Source organism: Adiantum capillus-veneris, chromosome 23, assembly GCF_014529385.1.
Source record: "Adiantum capillus-veneris isolate H3 chromosome 23, ASM1452938v2, whole genome shotgun sequence".
Lineage (NCBI taxonomy): Eukaryota > Viridiplantae > Streptophyta > Polypodiopsida > Polypodiales > Pteridaceae > Adiantum > Adiantum capillus-veneris.
Window position 1 is genome coordinate 48,724,950 of NC_140953.1, and position 25,127 is coordinate 48,750,076.

The window sequence follows — 25,127 nt, forward strand, 5'->3', positions numbered from 1 at the left end:
AGATCGGCAGAGAGAGAGGGCATACGGGCAATAGGACAGGTAGGGTTCAGGAGAGGTTTCTCCACTCTTGATTAGATTTTGATGCTTAGAGCCATTATTGAGGAGGGTAGACACAATGGCAGGAGGATTTATTGTAGCTTTGTGGATTTCCACAAAGCCTTTGATACAGTGCCACGAGCTAGACTCATACGTAGATTGCAGGACATGGGGGTGCCCACAGAGCTGATTTGGGGGATTTTAGTTGTGTACAGGACAGTGGTAGGGCATGTACGCACTACTCAGGGCATGTCCGACATGGTTCACTCCACAATTGGGGTGAAGCAGGGCTATCCCCTATCTCCGACTTCTTTGGGATATATGTAGATGAGTTTTCAGATTATGTACAGATAGAGGGTGATAGAGGTGCCCAACTGGCAGGGACGTGGATCTCGTTGCTATTATATGCTGATGATATTGTGTTGATCTCAGATTCTCTAGAGGGGATGCAACGTCATTTGGATGCATTGCATGTATTTGCACAGGATAGTGGATTGTTTGTGAACCTTGGTAAGACCAAGGTAATGGTGTTTAACACTTCGGCGCAGTGGGTAAGGAGGTCCGCCCCCACCTATGGTCGAGAGACTGTAGAGTATGGAGATGCATATGCTTACCTTGGGGTGGTTTTCAGTGGTCCAGTATTTTCCCCGAGGCGTGCAACAGATACGAGATTGACCAGAGCCTATGCAGCACTGGGGAGACTTTAGAGGATATGTTCGCAGGTTCAATTCCAGGAACCTCGGACAAAGCTTTGGCTCTTTGATACTTTAGTCACTTCGGCCATGTTGTACGGAGTGGGAGATATGGGGCCCCTCAGTCGATCATCATAGTAGAGCTGACAATATTGATGGATTAAGATGTATGGAGAGGCCCTTGGTGTCTATGATTTCTCAGATGATTAGGGCCAAGGCCTGAGTACCACATGACATTGATAGGGTGGAGCTCGCTGCTCCTCCATTGGTAGTGGAGGCACTCACCCGATAAGTTTCATTTATGCATAGCACCTTGGCTCTCCCTAGAGATAGATATGCTCGATTAGCACTAGAGTCTTCGCGACAACTGGCATTGGAGGGAGAGAGATCATGTTGGTATGCAGAGATGTCATCTTGGTTTCAGCTACATGGCTTTAGTATGGATCAGCTACCCCCATTTCAGTACTGGATGCACCCTCCATCTCCCTCACTAGGGCAGAGACTACCAGGCTCATCAGACAAGACTTGATTCAGGTGGATACGAAGAGGACATGGATATAACCTACACTGAGTTGGGTACGAAGATGGCTTTCTATAGAGAGCATCTTCTCGAGCTTACCGAGGATGGTTTTGTGATCAGACCAGGATACATGGGTACTCATCTATCCCACGGGATACGATGTGCTATCTGTCAGATATGCACATCCTCACATCAGCTAGAGATTGAGACAGGCAGATTTAGAGGAGTACCCGCTGAGTCCAGGATTTGTCAGGTGTGCCAGATAGAGCCCAAGATAGAGCTACATTACATATGTCACTCCCCAATATACTATGAGATACGAGGCCGCTTTCACTCTCTATTCAGAGAGGGTTTTGGACCACTTTCTAGAGTCATGAGATACCAGGATCAAGAAATTCCTCGGATTATACTTACTGGAGATTCACGCGCACAGAGAGGATCTCTTGAAGAGGGGCACAATGAGAGAGAACCAGCGATAGCGGCAGATTACAGATTTTTTTCAGTCACAGACAGCAGCCCCCACAACATAGCAACACAAAAAGGATACTGCTTGATCGGGCGATAGAGTAGGGGTGGTCCCGTCCGACATCGACGCAGATTGCGACAGAGGATCCATACCATACTGGCGCGACATAGGAGCCGTCAAGATAGAGTGGTTACCGTGGAGGACATTGAACATCTATAGCCTTTTGGATACTGATGTCTCTACTGTCAGAGAGCTCCATTGTATCAGCCCCCCCCCCCCCCCCCCCCCCCCCCCCCCCCCGCCCCCCCTCCCCCCCTTTGTATCAGCTTTCACCCCACCCCTACCCACTATTTTCTTTTCAGTTCTTTGTACTTTTTGTACCCAGACTTGGTATTAGATTCACCACATGTAACCTTTTGGTCTCATAGGTCATTTTGGCCTTTTGAAGACGGTAATATTAGATTTCATTTCATTTCTCTCTCTCTCTCTCTCTCTCTCTCTCTCTCTCTCTCTCTCTCTCTCTCTAGCTAATGATGGAGAAGGTCCAAGTGATGCTCAAATCAGAGCTAAACTATATGAGGGATGACATCAGGAAGGAAATGCACGCGAGCGCTGAGAGCTACAGGAACTCCATGTATGGAGACATGATGAGAGAACTAAGGAGAGAGATCCGGGGGATACAGAATGAGGAAATTCAGATCTTGAAAACGGAATTATGAAACCTAATCAAGGCCGAAGTAAATGTAACAGAATGTGTTATGCAAAAGAAACTCGATGAGGCAGTAGCAAGTTTTGAAGCATGGAGAACAAATATGGAAAAGCACATAGGGGAAAAAGATGCAATAATCGAGGAGCTAAAAGGAGAACTGGCGGCTTGCAAATCTGCAACTAATGAGAAGGGAGACGACCAACCTTTGGTGCTGAAGGAGCTCGAGGACATAAAGGATTAGATGAAAGCTCTACGGGAAGGAGATGAACAGAAATCGAAAACGGCATCTTCATGGGCGGAACGTCTTTTTAAGACACAAGAAAAGGTTGATGAAGCAAAGAAGTGGATTGAGGATGCGAAGAAAGAGAAGGCCTAGATGCCCGAGACCACACCTACCTCCACCATTATTAATATGACCATTGAGGAAGAGTAGAAAAGGAAGAATCGGGCTCTGCATGTGCGGGTCACAGGAGTCAAAGACAAAGAGAATGTAGATGAAGAAGTGAAGGAACTGCTACAACGCATTGGTATCACAGAGCCTACTCACACAAGTCCATGGAGAGTGGGCAAGAAAGGAATCGATGAGAAGGGAAACGTAAAGGATAGGGCACTTATTCTCCGCTTCCTGAATATAGAAATAAGGAAAGAATTTCTAAAGAAAAGGCCAACTCTTAAGAAAACCGGTATTTTCCTGGGAGATGACCTTACATTGGCACAAGTGGCACACATGCAAGAGTTGATGCCAGAGATCAGGGCAGCAAGAGAAAAGGGGAAAATCGCCTTTTATAGAGGAGGGAAAGTAGTGGTTCTGGAAAAGTGCTCATCATGACGGTGCGAGACCTATGGGGCGACGCTCCGGATAGCGGCGTGGAATTGTAATGGATCATATAGGCTAGATGTAGGGGCCTTTGAAGACAACTTTAGGGACAGAGACATAGTTTTCTACTCAGAGACACACCAGATACCGGGACAGCTCATGCCACATGTGAAGGGTTATTTATGGGAAACAGTTGCTCGACCAGACAAGAGATCTCTACAGGGTAGCCGGGGTTCAGGAGGAGTAGCAGTCTTATTTAAAGAGGAGCTGAAACCACTAATACAGATTATCAGGAAAGATGAGCAAGCAAGGTATATGTGGGTGAGAATGAGAGCTAAGACAGGTAGATTTCTATATATCGCTATATGCTACTTCCCCCCAAGTACATCAGTCTAGTCCTCACCTAAAGGACAGTCCCCTTTCTCCATATTGAATAATGACATATGGGAGTTCTCTAGAGATGGAGAGTTCTCTTAGGAGACTTTAATGCCAGAACGGCCAACTCTCAAGCAATATTCTATGATACTTCTGAGGAAATGCTTAGAGAAGTGGATTTATCACAGAGGGGGCTTACTAGAACCTCACAAGATAAAGAACACACTGAATATGGGAGACATCTCATGGAGATGGCAACTATACATGGTTTGGCCATACTTAATGGTCTAGAGAATTCCCTTTATCTGGGGGATTCACATGCTTCCCGCACAGGCATGGGGCCAGTACAGTGGATTATGTCATGACTTCACCAAGCTTTATTTCTAGTATCGAGGACTTTAAGGTGGAACCTAGACCGGTTGGGATTGCAGTGGATCATGCTCTCTTGACCTTATCAATCTCCTTCCAATACAATGCCTCTCAAGTACAAAGGAAGAAGACCCACACAAGATATACTTTCACGCCAGAGACTGATTCAGTCTATGTGGAAAAGATCTATGATAGGATGTGGGCAGTCGAGCCAATATATACTGTAGAGGAGATTACTTCTCAGTTAACAGAGATACTACATGGAGCAGCACAAGAGGCATACCCACATACTCAACCTGATCAGAAGAGAGGAGCTGGGAACATGCCTCAAAACAATTGGTATGACGAGGAATGCAGAGAGATGAGAACCCAGGTCCAGAAAGAGCTTGCACTTGGGATCATCACATATAAGCAGTCTTGGATTGCTCTTCGGCGTATAATACGTCGCAAGAAAAGGGCATTTTTAGCCAAACTGGAGAAGGATTTATATCAGCTCTTCTTGAGTTAGGACTCCCATGAGGCCTGGCGTTTATTTCACGAACACTCACCGCCTTCGACGATTACTTCTCCTGAGATTTGGGGTCAATATGTAACATCATTATATATGGTATCTGGACAGCCTCCATTACCAGATCCGCTAGAGCCATGCCCTGCTACTAGTACTTTCTTTACTACGGAAATGGTGAAAACAGCCATTGATAAAATGAAGACAACAAGAGCATATGATCATGATGGTTTAGTAGCAGAACATCTGATCCATGCCGATCTACTTTCAGAAGTCCTTGCTCGTCTGTTTAATCAGGTCATGTGTGAAGGATTACTTGAATCTTGGAAATTATCTACTATCGTAGCTCTTTTCAAGTCAGGGGATCCTATGATACCCGAGAATTACTGTACCATTATGGTAGGTCACACATTGACCCGACTGTACGCATCCATTCTTGAACAAAAACTGAGGCCATAAGGGCAACAAGACAAGCTGGATTCAGGAGGGGTTATTCCACTTTAGATCATAATCTTATGCTCAGAGCCATTATTGAGGAAGGAAGAGCAAGCGGAAGAAGGATGTATTGTTGCTTTGTGGATTTTCGGAAAGCTTTTGATACAGTACCAAGGGCCAGATTGATGCGCAGGATGCAAGAGTTAGGGGTTCCCAAAGAGATTATTTGGGGGATCATGGCCTTATACGGGTCAGTAACTGGTTATGTACGTACTCCAGAAGGGGATTCTGACATTGTTCATTCCACCGTTGGAGTAAAGCAGGGATGCCCACTGTCCCCTACTTTATTTGGTATGTACATAGATGAGGTATCAGATTACATTGATAGAGAAGGTGACAGAGGTGCTCAACTTGCAGGGTCATGGATCCCTTTGTTGTTGTATGCAGATGATATTGTATTGATAGCAGAATCACCAGATGGAATGCAGAGGCAACTAGATGCATTACATAAATTCGCGGAGGACAGTGGACTGTCGGTAAACTTGGGTAAAACCAAAGTTATAGTGTTTAACACCACACCGCAGTGGGTTAGGAGATTGGCACCTACATTTGCATATGGGTAGGATACAGTAGAGTACACACATGCATACACATACCTGGGTGTGGTATTTGCAAGAGTGAAGTTTACTCTTAAGAAAGCAGCGGATGCTAGATTGTCCAGAGCCTCTGCGGCCTTAGGAGGGTTGGAGAGGATGTGTTCACAAGTGCAGTTTCAGGAACCACGAACAAAACTTTGGCTCTTTGATACTGTGGTGGCTTCGGCTATGCTTTATGGGGTCCAGATTTGGGGACCATCTGTGGATCAGGATAATTGGAAGTCAATGGAGAGACCTTTGGTATCTATGATTTCCCGAATGATTAGAGCCAAGGCCTCCGTACCACACGCGATTACCCGAGCGGAACTAGCTGCCCCTCCGATAGAAATTGAAGCTCTTACCAGATCAGTGTCCTTTATATATGGTTTGTGGGATACAAATAATTGCCGATATACTAGACTGGCCCTCGAATCTTCTCGACAATTAGCAATGAAAGGGGATGCATCATGCTGGTATGCGCAACTGTCCTCGTGGTTTCAGAGACACGGGTTCAGTATGGAAAGATTACCCCACTTCCAATACTCTCTTGAGGCTCCATCACTGGCAAGCACACGAACGGAGATTAATAAAATCATCCGCTAGGATCTTATACAGTTGGACACTAAGAGGACATGGGTAGACCCTACACAAGAATTGGGCACGAAGATGGCCGACTACAAAGAAAACTTCCTACAGCTATTAGAAGATGGTTTTGTGATTCGCCTGAGCTAGATGGATACCCACCTCTCTCATGGTTTGAGATGTGCTATTGGTCAGATTCGTACATCCTCACACCAGTTGGAAATTGAATTTGGCAGATTTAGGGGAATCCCACCTGAGAGCAGAATTTGCAAGTTATGCGGAATGGAGTTGGAGACAGAATTACACTACATATGCCACTGCACCGTATACTATGAGATACATGGGCGTTTCCATTGCCTATTTAAAGAAGGCTTTGGACCTCTAGATAGAGTCATGCAATACCAAGATCAAAGGTGCTTAGGCCTGCACCTACTGGAACTACATCGACAGAGGGATAATCTAATGAGAAGACAAAGAGCACTATAGCCTCAGAGGCAGATCACAGATTTCTTGGGATTGAGAGAAGCAGGAGTGGAAGGAGAAGCAAGAGGCCAGCAGCCAGCACAAAGGAGTACCCACATTCATACCAAAGGCACCCTCATTGACAGGGCGAGTGAGCTTAGGAAATCGAGACGACCACGACCGAGATGCAGAAGCACACTTCACCAGAGGAGACTACAACAAAGGATTAGAAGCATTATAGCCAGACACCCAGAATGCTCCTAAGAAGTTTATTTAATAATTTGTATTTAGTTTTTCACATTTATTTTCACACTTTCACACTTTTCACACTTAGTACTTTAGTACTAAGGTACCCAGACATTGTAACACATTCACCACTTTTGTATCAGTTTGGTCTCATAGGTCATTCTGGCCTTTTGAAGACGTGAGTATAACATTTCATTTCATTTCTCTCTCTCTCGGGGTCGTGGCATTATACAGGTCAGTAGTGGGGCATGTACGCACCCTAGAGGGTCTATCCACACCGGTTTACTTCACTATTGGGGTGAAGCAGGGCTGCCCGCTCTCTCCTACTCTATTTGGTATGTATGTAGATGAGGCTTCTGACTACATTGAGAGAGATGGTGATAGAGGTGCACAGTTGGCAGGGACATGGATTCCACTATTTTATATGCTGATGATATTGTGTTGATCTCTGACTGTCCGGAGGGGATGCAACGTCACTTGGATGCTTTGCATAGGTTTGCCCAAGAAAGTGGTTTGTCCGTAAACCTTGGTAAAACCAAGGTCATGGTATTTAATACCACCCCACAGTGTGAAGGGGATTGGGGAGCCACCATAGACGGAGAGTGAGAGAGAGAGAGAAGGAGACACACACGATGTGGGTGGGGAGACTCAAAAGAGTGAGCAGTCCCCTATACACTTATGCTATGTATAAGGTATACAAGTCAGTGGGCGCCCAGACTCTGGGCGGCCGGGCAAGGCACAGGCGCCTATACCCCAACATCGGGGAGCACCACAGACAGAGAGAGAGAGAGAGAGAAGGAGACACACATGATGTGGGTGGAGAGACTCAAAAGAGTGAGCAGCCCCCTATACACTTATGCTATGTATAAGGTATACAAGTCTGTGGACGCCCAGACTCTGGGCGGCCGGGCAAGGCACAGGTGCCTATACCCCAACAACCTCCCACTTAAAGGCGACTGTGCCTTTAAGCAAGGGAACTTAGTATGAAGACTACAAAAAGTGAGAGAAAACCGCTCTCAACCGATGCCCACTGGCTGGCTGTGATCGTGTGCATCCGGCTGTCCTGCTCCCGTGTAAGTCCATACACCACCAGACGTACCGCACACGTACTGCAAGTATGTACGCAATACCTGCATATCTCCCTCGTGCACTATGCCATCATCAGTCAACAAACGATTGACAACCCCAACTGCAAATGCTCCCACTACAGCTGCGATATCCGGTCTCAAGATCAACATCTCATACATGAGACCACCGAATGCCGATGCAATGCTAGCGGGCCCTGCTAGCTCTACGGAGCATGCATCAACATATATATCCCTGGCAATAGGCATCTCTGACTGACAAGGCGTGTCAGCCACATGCATCTCCTGACTGTCCGCAAAAGACGCATCAACCTGTCGTGCAACCTCAGAGCAAACCAGCTGCTCTAGGTGTCTGCTAGAAGACATATCCTGCACAACTATATCCCCATGCTCACTGTCGAGCATAGAAGGAATGATTGCATAATCGCTGACATCTCAGTCTCCTCTACAATCATCCACTGCAAACATGACCACTCAATCTGCTGTGACTCACTAGAGCTCTCATGCTCTAACTCCGTATGCATAGAATCTTGCACAACGTCCTCCTGTCGTGACTCACTAGAGCAAGATCGCTCTACCTGTCTATCCTGCATAGAAGTATCTCGCACAACTGACTCTCTGCTTTGCTCAGTCACTAGCAAAGCATGCATGTCTGACTCTGTCACCTCTCTGTGTGACTGCTCAAGTCGTGCCCCAACTGTGTGCACAACGAGCTCACTACTCTGCACTCCATGCAAAGCACCATGCAACCCATGAGCAAAAGAGAGTGTCCGGGTCTCTCGCTCTCTGCATGGCTGTAACAAGATTGAGACTCGACCATCTCGCACCAGTACTACGTGCAATGGGTACCATGTGCCAACTCTAGCACCTCTCGCAATCACTAGCGAACCCAAATGCATCACAAAATCTTGCTCTCGTAGCGAAATCTGACATCCACTATCCCGTAACTGTCTGACTGAGATCAAATCCCGTCTCAGATCTGGCACATAACGCACATGACGCAGGGTAAATCTCATACCAATGGGCAAGGACAAACATACGTCTCCTGCACCCTCAATGTCATACACAGCACCATCAGCCATGTGCACACAACCAAGTCTCCCACTAGAAAACGTGCTAAACCACTCACGATGTGACGTGACATGGAAAGTAGCATCTGAATCTAGTAAACAATGTGCAATCCGTAGACATAAGATCGTCTGAAGACAAGCTAGATGTAAATGTGACAACGCCGTCACAATCATACTCGGTAACCACCGTACTGATCTCACTAGATGCCCAAATCTGCATCACGCATCTGTCGCCTCCGTTGTCTCAAACGCCTGAAACATCGACGCCTAATGTGCCCTCTATGTCCACAATGCCAACATGTCAAGTCTCTATGCCGTCGAGACTTGCGTGTGGGATCAATCTCTCCCATGGACATAGAAGTGGGACTAGACTCCCCTGTAGACATGGATGTCGCGTACATAGCATGTAAACTCTGCCATAAAGCATGAGTTGTAGTCTCCCTCGAGACCTACCAGTCAACAGACTCAACCAGATGCAAACGAATCGTAGACATGGCTAACTCATCAAGATCCTGCCAATCATCATCACGCATAGAATTGGGCTTCGCCGATAAACCACGCAAGGGTTTATCGTGCCCCAAATCCGCCAATGCAACAAGCATATGTTCCTTCCAAGCAACAAAATCTACACCATCAAACTGTGTCAGACCATAACGCTGGAAGTCAAATGAAAAATCAGCCATAATGCTCGCAAAAGAGCAACCAACAATGAGTAGCAAATGTCAACCAAATCAGCCCTAAACTGGCTCGAATCGCATCAACAAAAGTCTGCAAATATGGCTGCAAATCAGCCCCAAAACAGCCCCAAAATTCAGCTCTTAAACAGCTGCATAAACAAGTCACAAACGTGTCCCAAATCAGCCTACAACTGAGCCATACATGGACACCTGCAAAGAGGAAACAATGGCTGAAAATTCAGCGCCCAAATAAGCCCTCAAACCTGCATGTAAACTTGTAAACCTGTAGCTGAAACTTGCTGAAAAATCTCAAGCCATTAGTGCTCGAATCCGGCTACCTAGCTCGTAGCCACACAAGCATACATCACAATATTCACTCCTGTGAGTGTGCCAAGATAACTGTACGCCTGTCAAACCGTGAGCGAATCACCAAGCCCACACTGTGCGGTAATCACCAAGTCCACACTATGCGGTATCAATGCATACACACACACAAATCTCCCACCTGCAGAGAACACCGCACGCAAATGCTGAGTGCAACCCGCAATCTCTACCTAGATCGCATAAATGATACGCATAAAACTCCTGGGAAAATTTTGCCAGAGTTTCGTCAGTAAAATTGCCACAAAACCAGTAACCAAACTGACTGTACGCTCAAAACCATGAGCAACCAAAGCGCATCAAACCGCACTCCAAATGCATGCACCAATCTCCACACTTTGCATATATCATTGCAAACACCTACAAATCTAGTACACAAATATCTGCTCTACCTGTGACTGCCAAAAAACATGCTCGAGGCATACATTGCCGAGCTCAAAATGCAATCACATTAGTCTCCCTGAGCATCAAACCACATAAGGCATACATCGTATCCTCCCACCTGTGAGGAAACTTGCAGCAAATATCACTCTCACATCTGAGAGCAAGCCATCTGTGGAATCCTCGACACACAATAAACAACTGCTGCTGCAGAAAATTCAGCGTTCAAAATTTTAAAATTCTGATATGACGAGCGCGTCCGGAGCGTGCCAAAACCGCAAGGTAGATTCCCGGATCACATGTATCCGAGTCCGGGTGTGAAAGCTATGCCAAAAAACCTCCGTTTCGACCCAAAAACGCAGCATAAACTGCCAAAAGAGGGCTGAAAAATGCAGCTCCTCAACCATAGCTCGAATGAGGTTTCTGATGGCTCGAATGGCTTCGAAAGGGGGGCAAAATACGAGGACGCCTGGTGGAAACGTTCTCGGAAAGCTGAATTTGCGGATGCCGAAGTCGAAACCCTGTTTGCACTCTTGAAAGTGTGCGCGCGCGGACGCGATTTCGGGAATGAAATTGGCTCTCCGCTGTCGTCATGACTGTGCACACACGCGCTCCCTCCGCACCTACGCTCTGATACCAATTGAAGGGGACTGGGGAGCACCACAGACAGAGAGTGAGAGAGAGAGAGAAGGAGACACACACGATGTGGGTGGGGAGACTCAAAAGAGTGAGCAGCCTCCTATACACTTATGCTATGTATAAGGTATACAAATCAGTGGGCGCCCAGACTCTGGGCGGCCGGGCAAGGCACAGGCGCCTATACCCCAACACAGTGGATTAGGAGATCAGCACTTGCCTTCACATACAACCAGGAGAAGGTGGAGTATACAGATGCTTACACTTACCTTGGAGTGGTTTTTAGTGGGCCAGCATTTTCATTAAGGAGGGCAGCAGAGACTAGATTGACCAGAGCCCATGCAGCATTGGGTAGATCGGAAAGGATGTGTTCACAGGTTCAGTTTCAGGAGCCTCAGACAAAGCTCTGGCTCTTTGACACTCTGGTGGCTTCTGCATTGCTTTATGGAGCTGAGATTTGGGGACCTTCACTGGATCATCATGGGAGGACGGCTGCAGTGATGGATGGGGGGACATGGAGAAGCCTCTGGTCTCTATGATCTCGCAGCTCATTAGAGCCAAGGCTTCAGTACCACGTGCTATTGTACGAGCAAAGCTAGATGCCCCCCCACTGGTGGTTGAGGCGCTCACCAGATCTGTCTCCTTCATGCACCGCATATGGGAACTTCCCAAAGACAGATATGCACGCCTTGCACTTGAGTCCTCTCGACAGTTAGCCATGCAAGGAGATACAGCATGCTGGTACGGGGAGATGACATCATGGTTTCAGATGCATGGGTTCAACATAGACAGATTGCCCCCCTTCCAGTACTCAGTGGATGCGCCCTCTCTGACTCTTACACAGTCCGAGGTAACCAGGCTCATTCGCCAAGATTTGACTCAGCTAGACACCAAGAGGACATGGATACAACCAGCACAAGAGCTAGGCACGAAGATGGCTTTCTACAAAGAGCATCTCCTCCAGCTTACGGAGGATGGTTTTTTGACGAGGCCCAGCTACATGGACACCCACTTGTCTCATGGAATACGATGTGCTATTGGCCAGATTCGCACATCTTCACACCAGCTGCGGATCGAGAGGGGGAGATACAACGGAATACAAGCAGAGGCCAGGACATCCCCCCTGTGTGACATCGATCCTGAGACAGAGTTGCACTACACATGCCACTGCCCCGTCTACTACGAGATATGAGGTCGCTTCCATTGCTTGTTCAAAGAGGGCTTTAGACCATTCGCTAGAGTCTTGCGGTACGAGGATCAGAGATGCTTGGGTTTGCTTTTGCTCGAGCTGCGCAGACACAAAGAGAGCCTGATGAGAGGAGAGGCTAGCCAGTCTCAGAGACAGATCAGAGACTTCTTTAGAGCTGCCACTGGACACCCGGAGGAGTTACTACCACAGCAGAGCCCGTCGTTTTACACCAGAGGCATACTAATCGACCGAGCGACTGAGCTAGGGAGATCCAGACGCCCACGACTGCGGAGGACTACACAGCATCGACGGAGGCTGCATCAGAGGATTCGGATCACTTTGGCTCAACATGCACGATGCCCGGTCAGACTACTGACCATGGAGGAGATTGATGAGATCCGCCAGCGACCGATGCTGGATCTCCTGTGATTTACCCATCCCAGCTAGTTGTTTAGCTGCTTAGTCCACACCTAGCAGTTTAGGATTCCATAGTAGTTTATTTTGTCATTTTGTCATTCTGTCATTTTGTCATCTTGTTACTCTGACTTTGTATCAGATCCACCACATTGTAACTTTCTGGTCTCATAGGTCACTTTGGCCTTTTGAAGACGTTAATATAACATATCATTTCTCTCTCTCTCTCTCTCTCTCTCTCTCTCTCTCGTAAAGTTCAATGATTTTGCAATTTCTGTCGTGTGCTGCTATTGATTTCTCGTCCAAGCCTGTAACAGATGACCCTCCATGGGTGCATACTCTCATCAAGGGGAAACTCAGAATCTACCTACTTTTTTTTGTGTGCGTTTTGGAGGATCGAAAAGGTTTTTCACAATTTTTGTAATTCAAGTATAGCTCTGTGCTGTGTATTTCAAGGTCACAGTCAACTGAAATTAGATGAATTGCTTTGTCACCAAATAGGCATTTGTGTCATATGTGCTACGAATGATTCCAGTGGTAGCAGAGGGTGTCTGGTGCTTGAACACGCCTTTTGCTGATAGAAACTCATGTTTCTTCTATTATTGGTGTAACTTTTCAGCATTCTCAAAGAGTTAGAAGCTATTACCGGACCAGAAGGAAAGTCAAATACTGGCATCTGTGGTATCAAAACTCAGGGTATCAGGTACATGCAAAGATGTTGGACAATGCTGTTAAAGCATGCTATCACAGAAACACCTACAAGAAAGACAGTGTGTGCTCTCAGATCTGTTGAGTGTATTGCATGAAAATTACCTGCAGGCAGCGATTACTCAGCGTTGTGCTCTCAGAAACCACAAAATGGCTGTCCTTATTCTGAGAGCATTGCGAGGTTTAGCAAAGGTTGGTCATAAAAAACATCTCCTTTGTCTAGTTTTGAATTTGCGCCTTCTTTTACTCGCAGAAGTATGTCCCATATGAAGTTTTATTTTTCATAGAGCTCAACAAAAAGGGGACAGCTTGCAAGAAGACCTTGTGAGCACAAGGACCAACGTTTGTCTCAAGACTTTGAAGCAAATGGGTGTATTCCAATCTTTGATGAAGGTGGTCTTACTCAGAATCTGATACAAAGCAGCAGGTGACTTGACGTTATTGTGTCATTAAAGTACATAGATACAATCGTTGGGCAGCATGCACTCACCTACTGCCTCTATTGGGAAATCATTTTTGCTGTACATGCATTTCTTTTGTATACAGATCAATGCTTGCTGTTATTGTTGTACTTGAGTATCTGCTGTAGAAGCTGATTGATGCCCACACTACATTTTCTCGGTCTTAACATTCTTAAAATGGGTTTACTCAAGAGTGTTATTTGCAAACATAAGGCCCTTGATAATGTGTTATATGTTTGTTTTGTTCTGTGTAAATTTGCCCTTGCGATGCTTCTTGAGGTAGTAAACCAAAGGTTTTTTCTAAGCAATAGGTTTAGACAATGAAGCAGCTGCAATGTCGTTACTGCAATAAGGTTGAGTGAGCTAAGTTTGAGAGGATTGAATGGCATGCAACCCCTTTCTCTTGCACAACCCTCAGTCTTCATGACAGACTCATAACCATGTTTGGTAAGCAAGATCTCCATCTTATTAGTAAAGCTGATGCTTTCCATCACAAGAATTGGGATTAATAGTGATAGAAGGTGTACTGAGGAGTATTTTGCTCGCTCTAAATTTTCAAAGACCTATTCGATGAAGAGGACATCATGGATGGATGCACAATAACATATAGACTTGCTGTAGCAGACAGGGCGGTAGCACTTGCAGTGTCTAGGAAGTTCTGAAAGTGTGGCACCCATGCACGGATCACATACGATGGGGACATATTGTCTTGATGTACAGCGCGTTTAAGCCTGCCTGACGAATCAAAGTTATAGTCAGTTAACTAGCTACCTGACCTGCCCGTGCCACAAGCACGGTGGAAACATGCCAACGCACGCTGGTATGCTTTCTGCCTGTCAGAATTAAGCAGCGACAAGGTCTCGATTGGACAAGCTGGAAACAGCTGCATGAAGGCTGTAACCCCCAATTCCCTTTGCATAATTTGCACTATTATGCCGGATGCTTAGCTATCAGGGAGCTGTTGGCTTGTAAGGTAAGACTGCAGAACTGCTGCTTTTAACGATGAACAGGAAACAAACAGGGACAGTTTAGAGGCAACAAAGGAGCTTATTATGTAATCTGTAAAAATTGCGCAGCTCCTTGTGAGAATGAAGATCAGGTATTCAATGGACGTCCTCTTCTCTGTTCGACATCCCGCATATTTCTTCTGGGCCTTTCTAATTTGTTATTATTTGGATCCTCGCACATGCTAATTTGAGTCCTCGTCTCTTTTGCTTCCTCACTAGCTATTTATTTCACATTTCCTCCTGCTTTAGTGATGTTTTCCATTGTTTCCTCAATAATGCTTACTCTCTCCCATATTGAACTCTCTTTAATATAGTCATCATTCATTTTACTAAACACTCTTCGTAACCTTGGTACTTTTTCTCTTTTAACATTTTCTCAGATTCATGTGGAAACAGTTGAGCATCAGTGAGTTTTATTATCTGATCATCTTGGATAAGATAATCAAATTTGATCCACTGTTTTTTTGAGTTTGCTAGCATAGACTAATAAATGTATGCCATCGGGCTTTTGTAATTTGAGTTTGTAAGCCCTTTCTCCAACTCTGTCTTGTATAATTGTGAAAGGTTCACAATACAGCGGTGATAGTTTTGGACATGGTCGGCTTGATGGTCTTAGGTGTCTCATGCCTCTTTACCTGGACGCTCTTTAACCTTTAATGTAAGAGATCTCTTATTCACGTCAACAAAGGCTCTATCTTTCTGCATCAAAATAAATGGACTCATACATCCTAAATAAGAGAGCTTTACACTATTGAATGCAAACCTCTCTCTTCCCAAACAGTTTTCAAGCTTCTTCTTTTTTTCCGAGAAAAGATCCTTCTATTAGTTAATGAAACTGCCCATAGGGCTACAACCCCCTCTGGCAGAGAGGGCTACAACAATCATGATGGGGAGACTCTCCAAATGAAAAAACAGCATATGTACAATGAGGCTAAATCAAGAGATGGGCGGAGGGAAAAGCCACTCAGGTGGACGGTAGTGCCATCTGAGCATACCCTGGACCATGGTGAAAAAGGGCCCAGGACGCCAGAGTCCAAGGAAAGCCCTCCTACCCTCCCGCATGCGGTTGGAGCTGCCCTGGAGTCTCTCGAAGTGTCCTCTGAGAGTATGGATCAGCGCCAGCCAAAGATCCCGAACAGTCTCTGCTGGCGGTACAGGGCGAGCCTCGAAGATGCGGAAGCAGCGGGCCCGCCAGATGAACCAGAGTGTCAGGCCGCTGATGAGCTTCCAACACTCCTCTCTCACACTGCACCACTCCTGTGGAGTAAGCTCTGAAGCAGGCTGGAGTGTAGGTCGACCCCCTTGAATCACTATCATTCTGCTGGTGGAGGATAGCTCAAACTGAAGTGCCGGGCCCGTGAGAGTAGACCAAGCAGCTGCCCCCCAGGTGTATTGCCGAGCTGTGGAAAGAGCTGGCACCAGTCGAAGAACACAAAGCCACACTTGCTGTGCCAAAGGACAGTCCCAAGACAGTGACACTGACTCTCCACAAGATGGTCACAAGCTGCACATGTGGCCGAGAGACCACTATGTACAAGCCAACTCCCAACTGTTGTAGCTCGGTGTGCAACCAGCCACTGGAACAAAGTGACTCGCCTCGGCTGTCTGGAGTCCCACAACCTCTCCCAAAAAACTACCAAGAACTTAGCTGTGAGACCCTCCTCTTGCCAATGAGGTGCTGTAGCAGGATGAGCCTCTCTCTGCGCTGCCAGTATGTGACGTCCCAGTCGAATAGTGTACTAAAAGAAAGGGACACCTGGATGGTCTGCTGAGGAGAAAGGGTCCCTCCAAAGCCACTCTCTAGGATCCCACTATACTCGTGCCAGTGGACAGCTCTCCCAAGTCCACAGTCTCCAGTGGCCAGTCTCAAGAGCTGTTGGGTCGGGATCTATGACACGAGTCCTCCCACAGATGCCCACCACTCGGACCCTCTTAAAACAGCACTCTGCCACCTGTGGGGCCTCTACTGCAACTCGGTGTCACCGTCCCTCACCATGTAGCTCGAAAAACAGGGAGGGTACAGTCTCTGAGCAAGCCCGAACTGAGATGAGAACCTCCAGTCGCGTAAAGGATCCCATCCATCTGGGTGTTGCTGACTCGAGAGTTGTGAGCCACTCAGCTGGTACTGCCTCTGAGATGTCCTGACACATGCTCTTCACCCCTCTCATGCCCTGTAGCTGAATGCCCCGAAGCTCCTTTGACAAGCATGAAAAGTATAGCCAGTCACCTAAAGAGTCACCTAAAGAGCGTGCTGGACCCTTTGCCATGGGACCCAAAGAAATATGAGGCCGACTACCAACCAAGTGGCCTCTCTGAGTGCTAACCATGGGGTTCCAAACAAGGGTCTGTCTCAGGCGCTCCTCCATGCAAGTAGGTTTCCGCTACCCCCGGCCTCTCCGCAGTTGCTCCCAAGATTGGAGCAGACTCACAGCGAAGCGGTCCTCTAGTCTCTTGCTCAAGCCAACTCTGTGCATCTTTGTGAAAATCCATCTAGTCAAGGGTCGCTAGGGGCCTCTAGCCTGCGCCACCCTAGCACTTAGCCGCTAAAGCAAGAACTCCTTCCAAGGCTCCTCACCTGGAAGTCGTCCTCTGACGATGAACTTCCCAAGAAGGGCTGTGCTCTGCTGTGCTGGGTCTATGATCCCCAATCCTCCCTGAGAACAAGGAAGAAGAATGACCTGCCATGCCACTTTGGCCCGGGCTTTGTGAGTGTCACGCCCTATCCAAAGGAAGTTTCTGATCAGCCTCTCTACCTGGCTGATACAAGAACTCGAAAAGATCCAACAAGAAGTGATGTACCACATAGTAGCCAACAACACCTGGTTGGCCACTACAACTCTGCCTGCCAGAGAAAGTCGTGTGGAGCTCCAATGTAACAACTTCCTCCTAATAAACAGGAGGAGGGGAGCAATCTGCTGCTCGGGAGATAAGTCCAAACCAACCTGACAACCCAAGTACCAAACTGCAGTCCATGGGGGAATCCACCTGAAACCCTCACCTGGTATCCAATCAGGCATAGGAGCACTACCAACCGAGAAAGCCATAGTCTTTCTCCAGTTGATCAGTGTGCCTGATGCACAACAAAAAGTCTCAAGAGCCTGCTCACACCTTGAAAGGTTGGCCTCCTGGCCATCCAAGTACAAGGCTCAGTCATCTGCAAACTCAGCGTCCAGTAGCTCATCTCCCCGAATAGGGAGCCTAAGCACGTAAACCAACCTGCTGTGAAACAAAAAACCTGCTCATCGCCTCGGCATAGAACAGAAAGAGGAAGGGGGCAAGAGGGCAGCCTTGTCTGACCGAACGTGTGAGCATGAAATGGTCGCCTCTACCTCCTGACAAAAGTACCTGACTGTGTGTCCGTCTGTACAAAGCTGACACCCCTCTGATCCAAGCATCTGAGAAGCCCATCCTGCGTAGAGTGCCCTCCAAAAAGTCCCAGTCAACTCTGTCGTAGGCCTTCTCAAAATTGAGAAGAAGAATCACCAGATCCTCACCACGGAGCCGCGCGAGGGCAGACGCCTCCCAAAAAGTAAAGATGTTGTCAAGGAAACTACGCTGCTTGACAAAACCTGTCTTTGTCCCATGTATAATGCTCTCTAGAAGTGGTTGGATCCTCAAACTCAGAGCCTTGGCAAGAATTTTGTAGGCTGAGTTGAGGATGGTGATGGGGTGCCACTGTCGAATCTCATCCAAGGAGCCACACTCATGCTGGTAAATCAGGCCCTCACTCATGCTGTCAGGCATCTCTCCTGTGTGCAGGATGAACTGAAAAGCACTACAAGTCCCAATACTCCAAGAAAAAGCTGGGAGTCAAGCCATCCTCACTTGGACAGCTCCCACCGGGGAGTGTAGCTCCTCTAGCTGAAGAGGTAGCTCAAGCCTCTGGCACATCTCCTCAGTCACAAGACAAGGCATCTATGCCCACACCTGCTCTCTGCATGCATCGTGACAATTGAGGCTCTGCAGACAATAGATCACGGTAGAAGTCAGTAGCAACTGCACGCATGTCCTCTGGCTCTAAAGAAACTGACCCGTCGGGCCTCCTCAACTGGCTGACCTTGGCATGCGTATGCCGGGGTTCCACTGCCTCAAAGAAAGCGCCTGTCACTCTGTCACCCACCTGGGTCCACTGAGATGCCTGTCACTGGAAAGCAAACTCATGGCGCCTCTCCTCTGTGCTGACAAGCTCCTGGCGAGCCTGTTGTAATTTCTCCTCCAACCAAGGACTGTTTGGATGCTGCTCCTGCATCCTCTGTAAGGAAGCAATGCCTCGTCGGAGACGCTGCTCCTCTCTCGCTGTAGCCAGGCGAGCCGAAGACTCCTGAAGAAAGAGTCGACTAAGCTGAGCAAGTCCTGAGGCCACTCTGTCAGCAGAGAATCCTGCATGTCTAAGCTCTCTGTCCAAAGAGCCTCCACTTGCTCTCTAAGCACCGAGTCCAGCAAGATCCTCTTTGGGATGCGTAGCATCGTGCCCCCCCTCCTCTGCCTATCAGATACTGTAAGGATCACTGGTGTATGGTTCGAAAAGGAAGTCACTGCCAGAATGGCAACTATCCCACCCAAGTCACAGACGTGGTCACTAGTGTAGAAGCGATCTATCCGAGATAGATTCACGCCCCCCACTCTGCGGTCCGAACGAGAGAAGGCCAAGCTGTCTGGGGGCCTCACAAAGCTAGAATGCTGCCACACATTTGAAACCCGCAGAGTCATTCAAAACCTCTTCGAAGCTGCCAGCTCAACTCCATGCACAGTAGTATGGCTACCACCAATCATGTCAGAGGGTTCCTCCAACATGTTGAAGTCACCCCCTATGCACCATTGCTCTGCTTGCGGCAGAGACTCAACAATCTGAGACCAAAACTCTGCACGTGCACTCGCCACATTGGGCGCATAGATGTTCAGGAAGCCCACGAGACAACCCTTAACCTGCATAGTGATCCACTGAGCCCTACCTAGCACAATAATCCATCTGCCCACAATGGCCTGTTGCAAAGAATTTGCAATAGTCATACATACCCCGCCCTGGATGCCTCCAGGTCCAAATGCAGCTAACCAAAAAGTTTCATATCGTCCACGCAAAAGTTGACCACAACGTCTAATGCGGCTCTCATACAGCTGATGCTCCTGTAGCATAAGAAGGTCAATCTCTCCTCCCACAAGGCATCGCTAAAGCTCGTGACGCAGTCGGCCCCTCTGACGCTGAAACTGGGGCCCACCTAATCCCTGTACGTTCCATGAGACGATCCTCATGGGGAGCGAGAAACGTGCTATCTTCGAGGCAGGCTTGGATGGAGAGTAATCCGCATCCGAGCGTCCTCGAGATAGGCGTGACTGCAAAGAGTGTCTAGCCCAAGCCCAAGTAGACCGAGCCGTGCGTAAAGCAACCTCCTCTGCCCAGGAGTCCTCATGTATATGTATATAGCATGGCTGGCTCTGCATGTCAGCAAAAAAGTGAACCACAATGTGTCTACATCCTGCTGCGTGTGGAGGTGTCACAACAAACTTGGCCAATGGCCAAAGAGTCTGAAGCAAGTCTGTAACCCCTAGCTCTCCCATGTGATGAGAGAACTCTAGGGCCTGCGTCTGTAGCCACTCTTAACACTGAGTCTATAGCCCACTCAGCCTGGTCCCTACCGCATAGGGGAAAAGAGAAGCCAACCGCTGAGTCCAAGGCCTCTATCCCCCTAGTTGCAAGGAACAGTACATGAACTCTGAAGCAGGATGCCTCAAGGTTTGGTGAGGGTCGCCGAGAAACCGTGTAAAGTCGTAGGCAAAGAAATCCCAACGACGACGAATGTCGAAGCTTGTCAGACCTATCCCTCTCTTGCCAAGCGACTCGTGGCAAAGGTGCTGCCAAGAGATCTCCTAGCAGCCGAGGAAGGCCGTGGACGGCTGCGGGACTGGAGTAGGAGGAGGTGAGGGAGGGGGGGGGGGGGGGGGGGGGGGAAGGGGGAGAGGGGGATCGGCAAAGGTAGGAGGGCGAGATGGAAAGGTAGAGGGGGGGAACTCGGGGGGAGGAGGGGCTGTCGAGGGTGAGGCTGATGTGGAGGCTGGAGTAGGGGCCTCGTCCTGTTGAAGAGGGTGGAACCCACTACTGCTTGCCAGGAGCCTGAGGACCACTTTGAGTGTCAGGCTGGCGCGGTAGTCCCTGTCGACGTGTACCACGAACCTGCTGCCAACCCTCCTCTACTTGAGCCCCAGGCTTGGAGGGTGGCTCTGCCTGCGTACTCGGTGACTCTGCCTGCTGCTGTTGGCCAGCCTTTGAGGGCTTGGGCTGGGCCTGTGGAGTAGGTCGGGGTCTCCTCCGTGGACAGGCCTTCGCAAGATGGCCTATCTGTCGACAAATGAAACACTGATCCGGGAGGCCCGTATACCCCACACTCTGTCGAAACCACCCACCGCTCACCCGCCAAGCGACTCGTGGCAAAGGCGTTGCCAAGAGATCTCCTAGCAGCCGAGGAAGGCCTTGCCCCCTGGAGGGCTGTCGGTCTTGCCCCCTGGAGGGCTGTCGGAGGGGAGAAGTGGTTGTCGAGGGTGAGGCTGAGGTGGAGGCTGGAGTAGGGGCCTCGTCCTGCTGAAGAGGGTCGAATCGGTTCCCCGTGGGAACCCACTGCTGCTGGGCAGGAGCTTGAGGACCACTCTCAGTGTCAGGCTGGCACGGTGGTCCCTGGCGACGTGTACCACGAACTTGCAGCAAGCCCCCCTCTGCTTGAGCCCCAGGCTCGGAGGGTGGCTCTGCCTGCGTACTCGGTGACTCTGCCTGCTGCTGCTGGCCAGCCTTTGAGGGCTGGGGCTTGGCCTGTGGAGTAGGTCGGGGTCTCCTCCGTGGACAGGCCTTTGCAAGATGGCCCATTTGTTGACAAATGAAACGCTAATTCGGGAGGCCAGAATACTCCACTCTCTGCCGAAACCACCCACCGCTCACCCGCCGAGGTAGTAGGATGACCTTCGGGAGAGTGTGGGTGTCCCGAATCAGAACGTGTACTGTGGGGATGCTCGCCGCCTTGGCAGCTACGGAGGCTGTCGTGCGTGGTGTCTCCAGGACGGTTCCAATCGTTGAGCCTATCCTGGAAAGGAGCGGAAGGTACTCCCGCCTCAGGCCGGGGAAGCAGACCGAGATGGGTAGGTCTGCCTCCTCGACAAGAACGTCGGTAGCTGGGTCGAAACCTTGGTGCCACTGTCAAAAATGTGCTCGAACTGCATGGATGGCCAAGGGGCTCATCGCAATGACCTTGGATGCCATCTCGGGAGTCTCAAACTCTATCTTGTAGTAGCCATGTCCGAGAAGCTGAACATCGAGAATCTTCCCCACCTTTGTGAGAAGGTGGGCCTGAAGGAGATCGCGCACTTCCCCTCTGTTGGGTTGAGTGCCGAGAATCTTGCAAATAATAGAGGTGGCCTGGAGGCACACCACCTCTGCCTCTAGACTAGCTTGCTCTGTCGGCGAAAGAGCAAGTCGGATGGTGGGTTCTGCGGGGTCGGGCGAGGGGGCTTCAGTGGAGTCCCTCTGCGATGGAGCAGAAGCTGCCATTCTGTGTCTGCTGCTGCGAGGCGAACGAGGGGGAGTCGAAGGCGTTGAGGCCAACGAAGCGAGTCGGAGTCGCTGTGAACCAACTCCAAAAGAGAACGAGGAGGGAGCGGGGGAATACGGGCAGGCTGCAGGTGAATCTTCCACTGAACTGCACAATGGTGTGTGTGTGTGTGTGGGGGGGGGGGGGTCACTCTTCAGCATACCAGCGGAGGGGGGGGGAACGCTGCTCAGCAAAGAACAGCAAGGGGCGGGCAGGGGGCAGCGGGTGAAGGTGCAGGGGCGGCAGCGGGCAACTGTGCAGGAGGCAGCGAGGGCGAGAATGCAAGGGGGCAGCGCGTGCGGCGGACTGTGCAGGCAGTGGGTGAATGTGCAGGCACAGCGGGTGTGGGTGGGTTGGGGGGGGGGGAGGCACAAACGATGGCGAGGGAAGGGGAGGGGAGGTGCGCAGCAGCAGCGAGTCGAAAACCCCAATAGTTTTTAAGCTTCTTGTATACGTTCTTAGCAAAATCTTTGAGGATTTGTTTAACCCTCTCAATGTCACCGTTCACCTTGGGTGTTTCATAGCCTGTTAAGATCAGTGACCGATCTTTGACAATAGCTTTTCAAAACTGGATAATGAAAGTTAATCCCAATCTAACAAAATGTCTAATGTAATATCATAAACTTGACATAGTCCCTCGACAAAATGTGTAGCCAACTTAAGAATTTTAATGGCAAAGACATCAATATGAATCTAGCCATCTTGGTTAACTCATCCACATTTACTCAGATAGAGTAATGCCCTCTGTATCTTTTAGCTCTGCCTAGAAAGTCCATGGGGATGATGTTAATAGATTATAGGATATACTTTCTTTCTTTCTCTCTTCTCCTTCACGAATTTTTACTCCCATTTTCCAAGTCTACTTGCAAGTATACTCACTTGTAGCGCTATATGCTAAGTTTCCAACTCCAATCGAGTTCCAAGGTCTAACCCCATATTTGAAAAATATGGCTATTAAACTGTAATGTGTTTTATTCCAGCCTTTTAATAATACGTATTATACTTTGCCACTTTTAACGTACTGTCCCGTACTTGGTTGCCATGTTTCCCATGGCTCAAACTATGTAGGATTAACACAACATTTGCCCTAGTGATTCAAGATGACCATAGGTGACTGAGTAGAACTCAACTACTTAATCTTATGTATTCTTCTGTGGAAAACTATTGCCACTCAATGTGTTCCTTTATAATACCTCAACTCATGGCCAAACTTGTGGAAGACTTGACCCATCTAGCTTCTAGCCATCTGGTCATTTGGAAAACTATTGCCACTGAATGTGTCCCTTTATGATATTTCAACTCATGGCCAAACTGGTGGAAGAGCTTGACCCATCTAGCCTCTAGCCATCTAGTCATTTGGAAATCCATGTAACTCTTGTTTATCCACCTTGAATAGATATTTCCATTTTGTGAAAAGATAATACAATTGCATATAACTCCGCTTTTAAACTAGATTGAGTGTGTTGTGTCATCTCTTGTTTTTTGTTCTCAACTGCTACTATTCATTGTAAAAAATAGCAGCTATAGCACCGTCCAAGTAGGAGCTAAGCCACAAAGGCTTGATTGGATCCATATTATCTCTATTTGGAGCTGTAGTGATGATTACCATTACCTTTCCCTCAATTCTTTTTTTACACATCCCCATGCAACCCTACTTTGCTAGGATACACTCTACTTGTTGCATTCATCCCTGCACCGACTTACTCCATTTTCAAGTGCTAGAACCCTGAATGGTGGAAGAGGCTCTTTTCTTTTGAAAGACAAAGAAGGGTTAACAATGAGGGTAGCCTCCAACACTACAAGCAGAAATTTAAAAGAAGAACTAGCTCTCTTGTAGCTGGTGACAGAAAGTTATCGCTTCCAGCATGTGTGTGGCTTGGAAATTGCAAGGGGTGTTCCAAATTGCCGACATGGTAGTGTACGACCCTGATGATGCGGCAGGTTGGCGTGAGATCTGTACGGACTTATGACATGGCATCGTGTACGAAATGCTGGCGTGGCACTCTATAGTGAGCAGATGATGTTGCAGCATGTATGGGCTCCTTACATAGGCGCAATGTGATTGCAGATGCTTTTCAACAATATTTTAAAGCTAGAGCTTACATTGCATTTTACTTTTGACTACCTGCATACATGGCTTGTGGGAGCTTCTAGGTCATCATTATGCTAGATTGTCCTTCAATTCATCTTAACAGCTAGCCATGGGGGAGGACTCTAGATCTTGGTATTTTTAGATGTTAGCCTGGTTTCAGTTGCATGGATTTACTATGGACAGATTGCCACCCTTGGATGCAGCGATCAATGGGAATATTAGACAGGATCTCATGCAGATTGATACAGAGAGGACATGGATAACTCCTCCTCAGGAGTTAGGGAAGAAAATGGCTTTTTACAAAAAGCACTTTCTTCACATTACTGAGGATGAATTTATTCTACGGCCGCCGAGATATTTGGATTCACACCTATCGCATGGGCTTTGATGTGTTATAGGACAACTTCTAACCTCCTCGCATCATCTCTAGATCGAGATAGGTAGATACGCTTGGTACTCTAGAGCAGCAGATATGCCTGCTATGCGACTCAGAGCCAGAGACAGAGGAGCATTACATATGTCAGCGCTTAGTATATTTATGAGGTACGGGGACAATTTCATTTTCTCTTCAGAGAGGGATTCAATCCTCTGTCTAGGGTGATGGAT

At 48.2% G+C, this 25,127-nt stretch overlaps 1 protein-coding gene across 6 annotated transcripts in view; it reads left to right on the forward strand.

The window, feature by feature from the left end:
* LOC147427753 (uncharacterized) overlaps window positions 1-25,127 on the forward strand; it is a 159,536-nt gene that overhangs the window by 63,934 nt on the left and 70,475 nt on the right. For all 6 annotated transcript variants that reach the window (XM_086497601.1, XM_086497598.1, XM_086497600.1 and 3 more), the window contains 3 exons: window positions 13,302-13,385; window positions 13,502-13,582; window positions 13,678-13,817. In XM_086497601.1, the coding sequence (XP_086353727.1) occupies window positions 13,302-13,385; window positions 13,502-13,582; window positions 13,678-13,817 (305 nt within the window). The remainder of the gene's footprint in view (window positions 1-13,301; window positions 13,386-13,501; window positions 13,583-13,677; window positions 13,818-25,127) is intronic.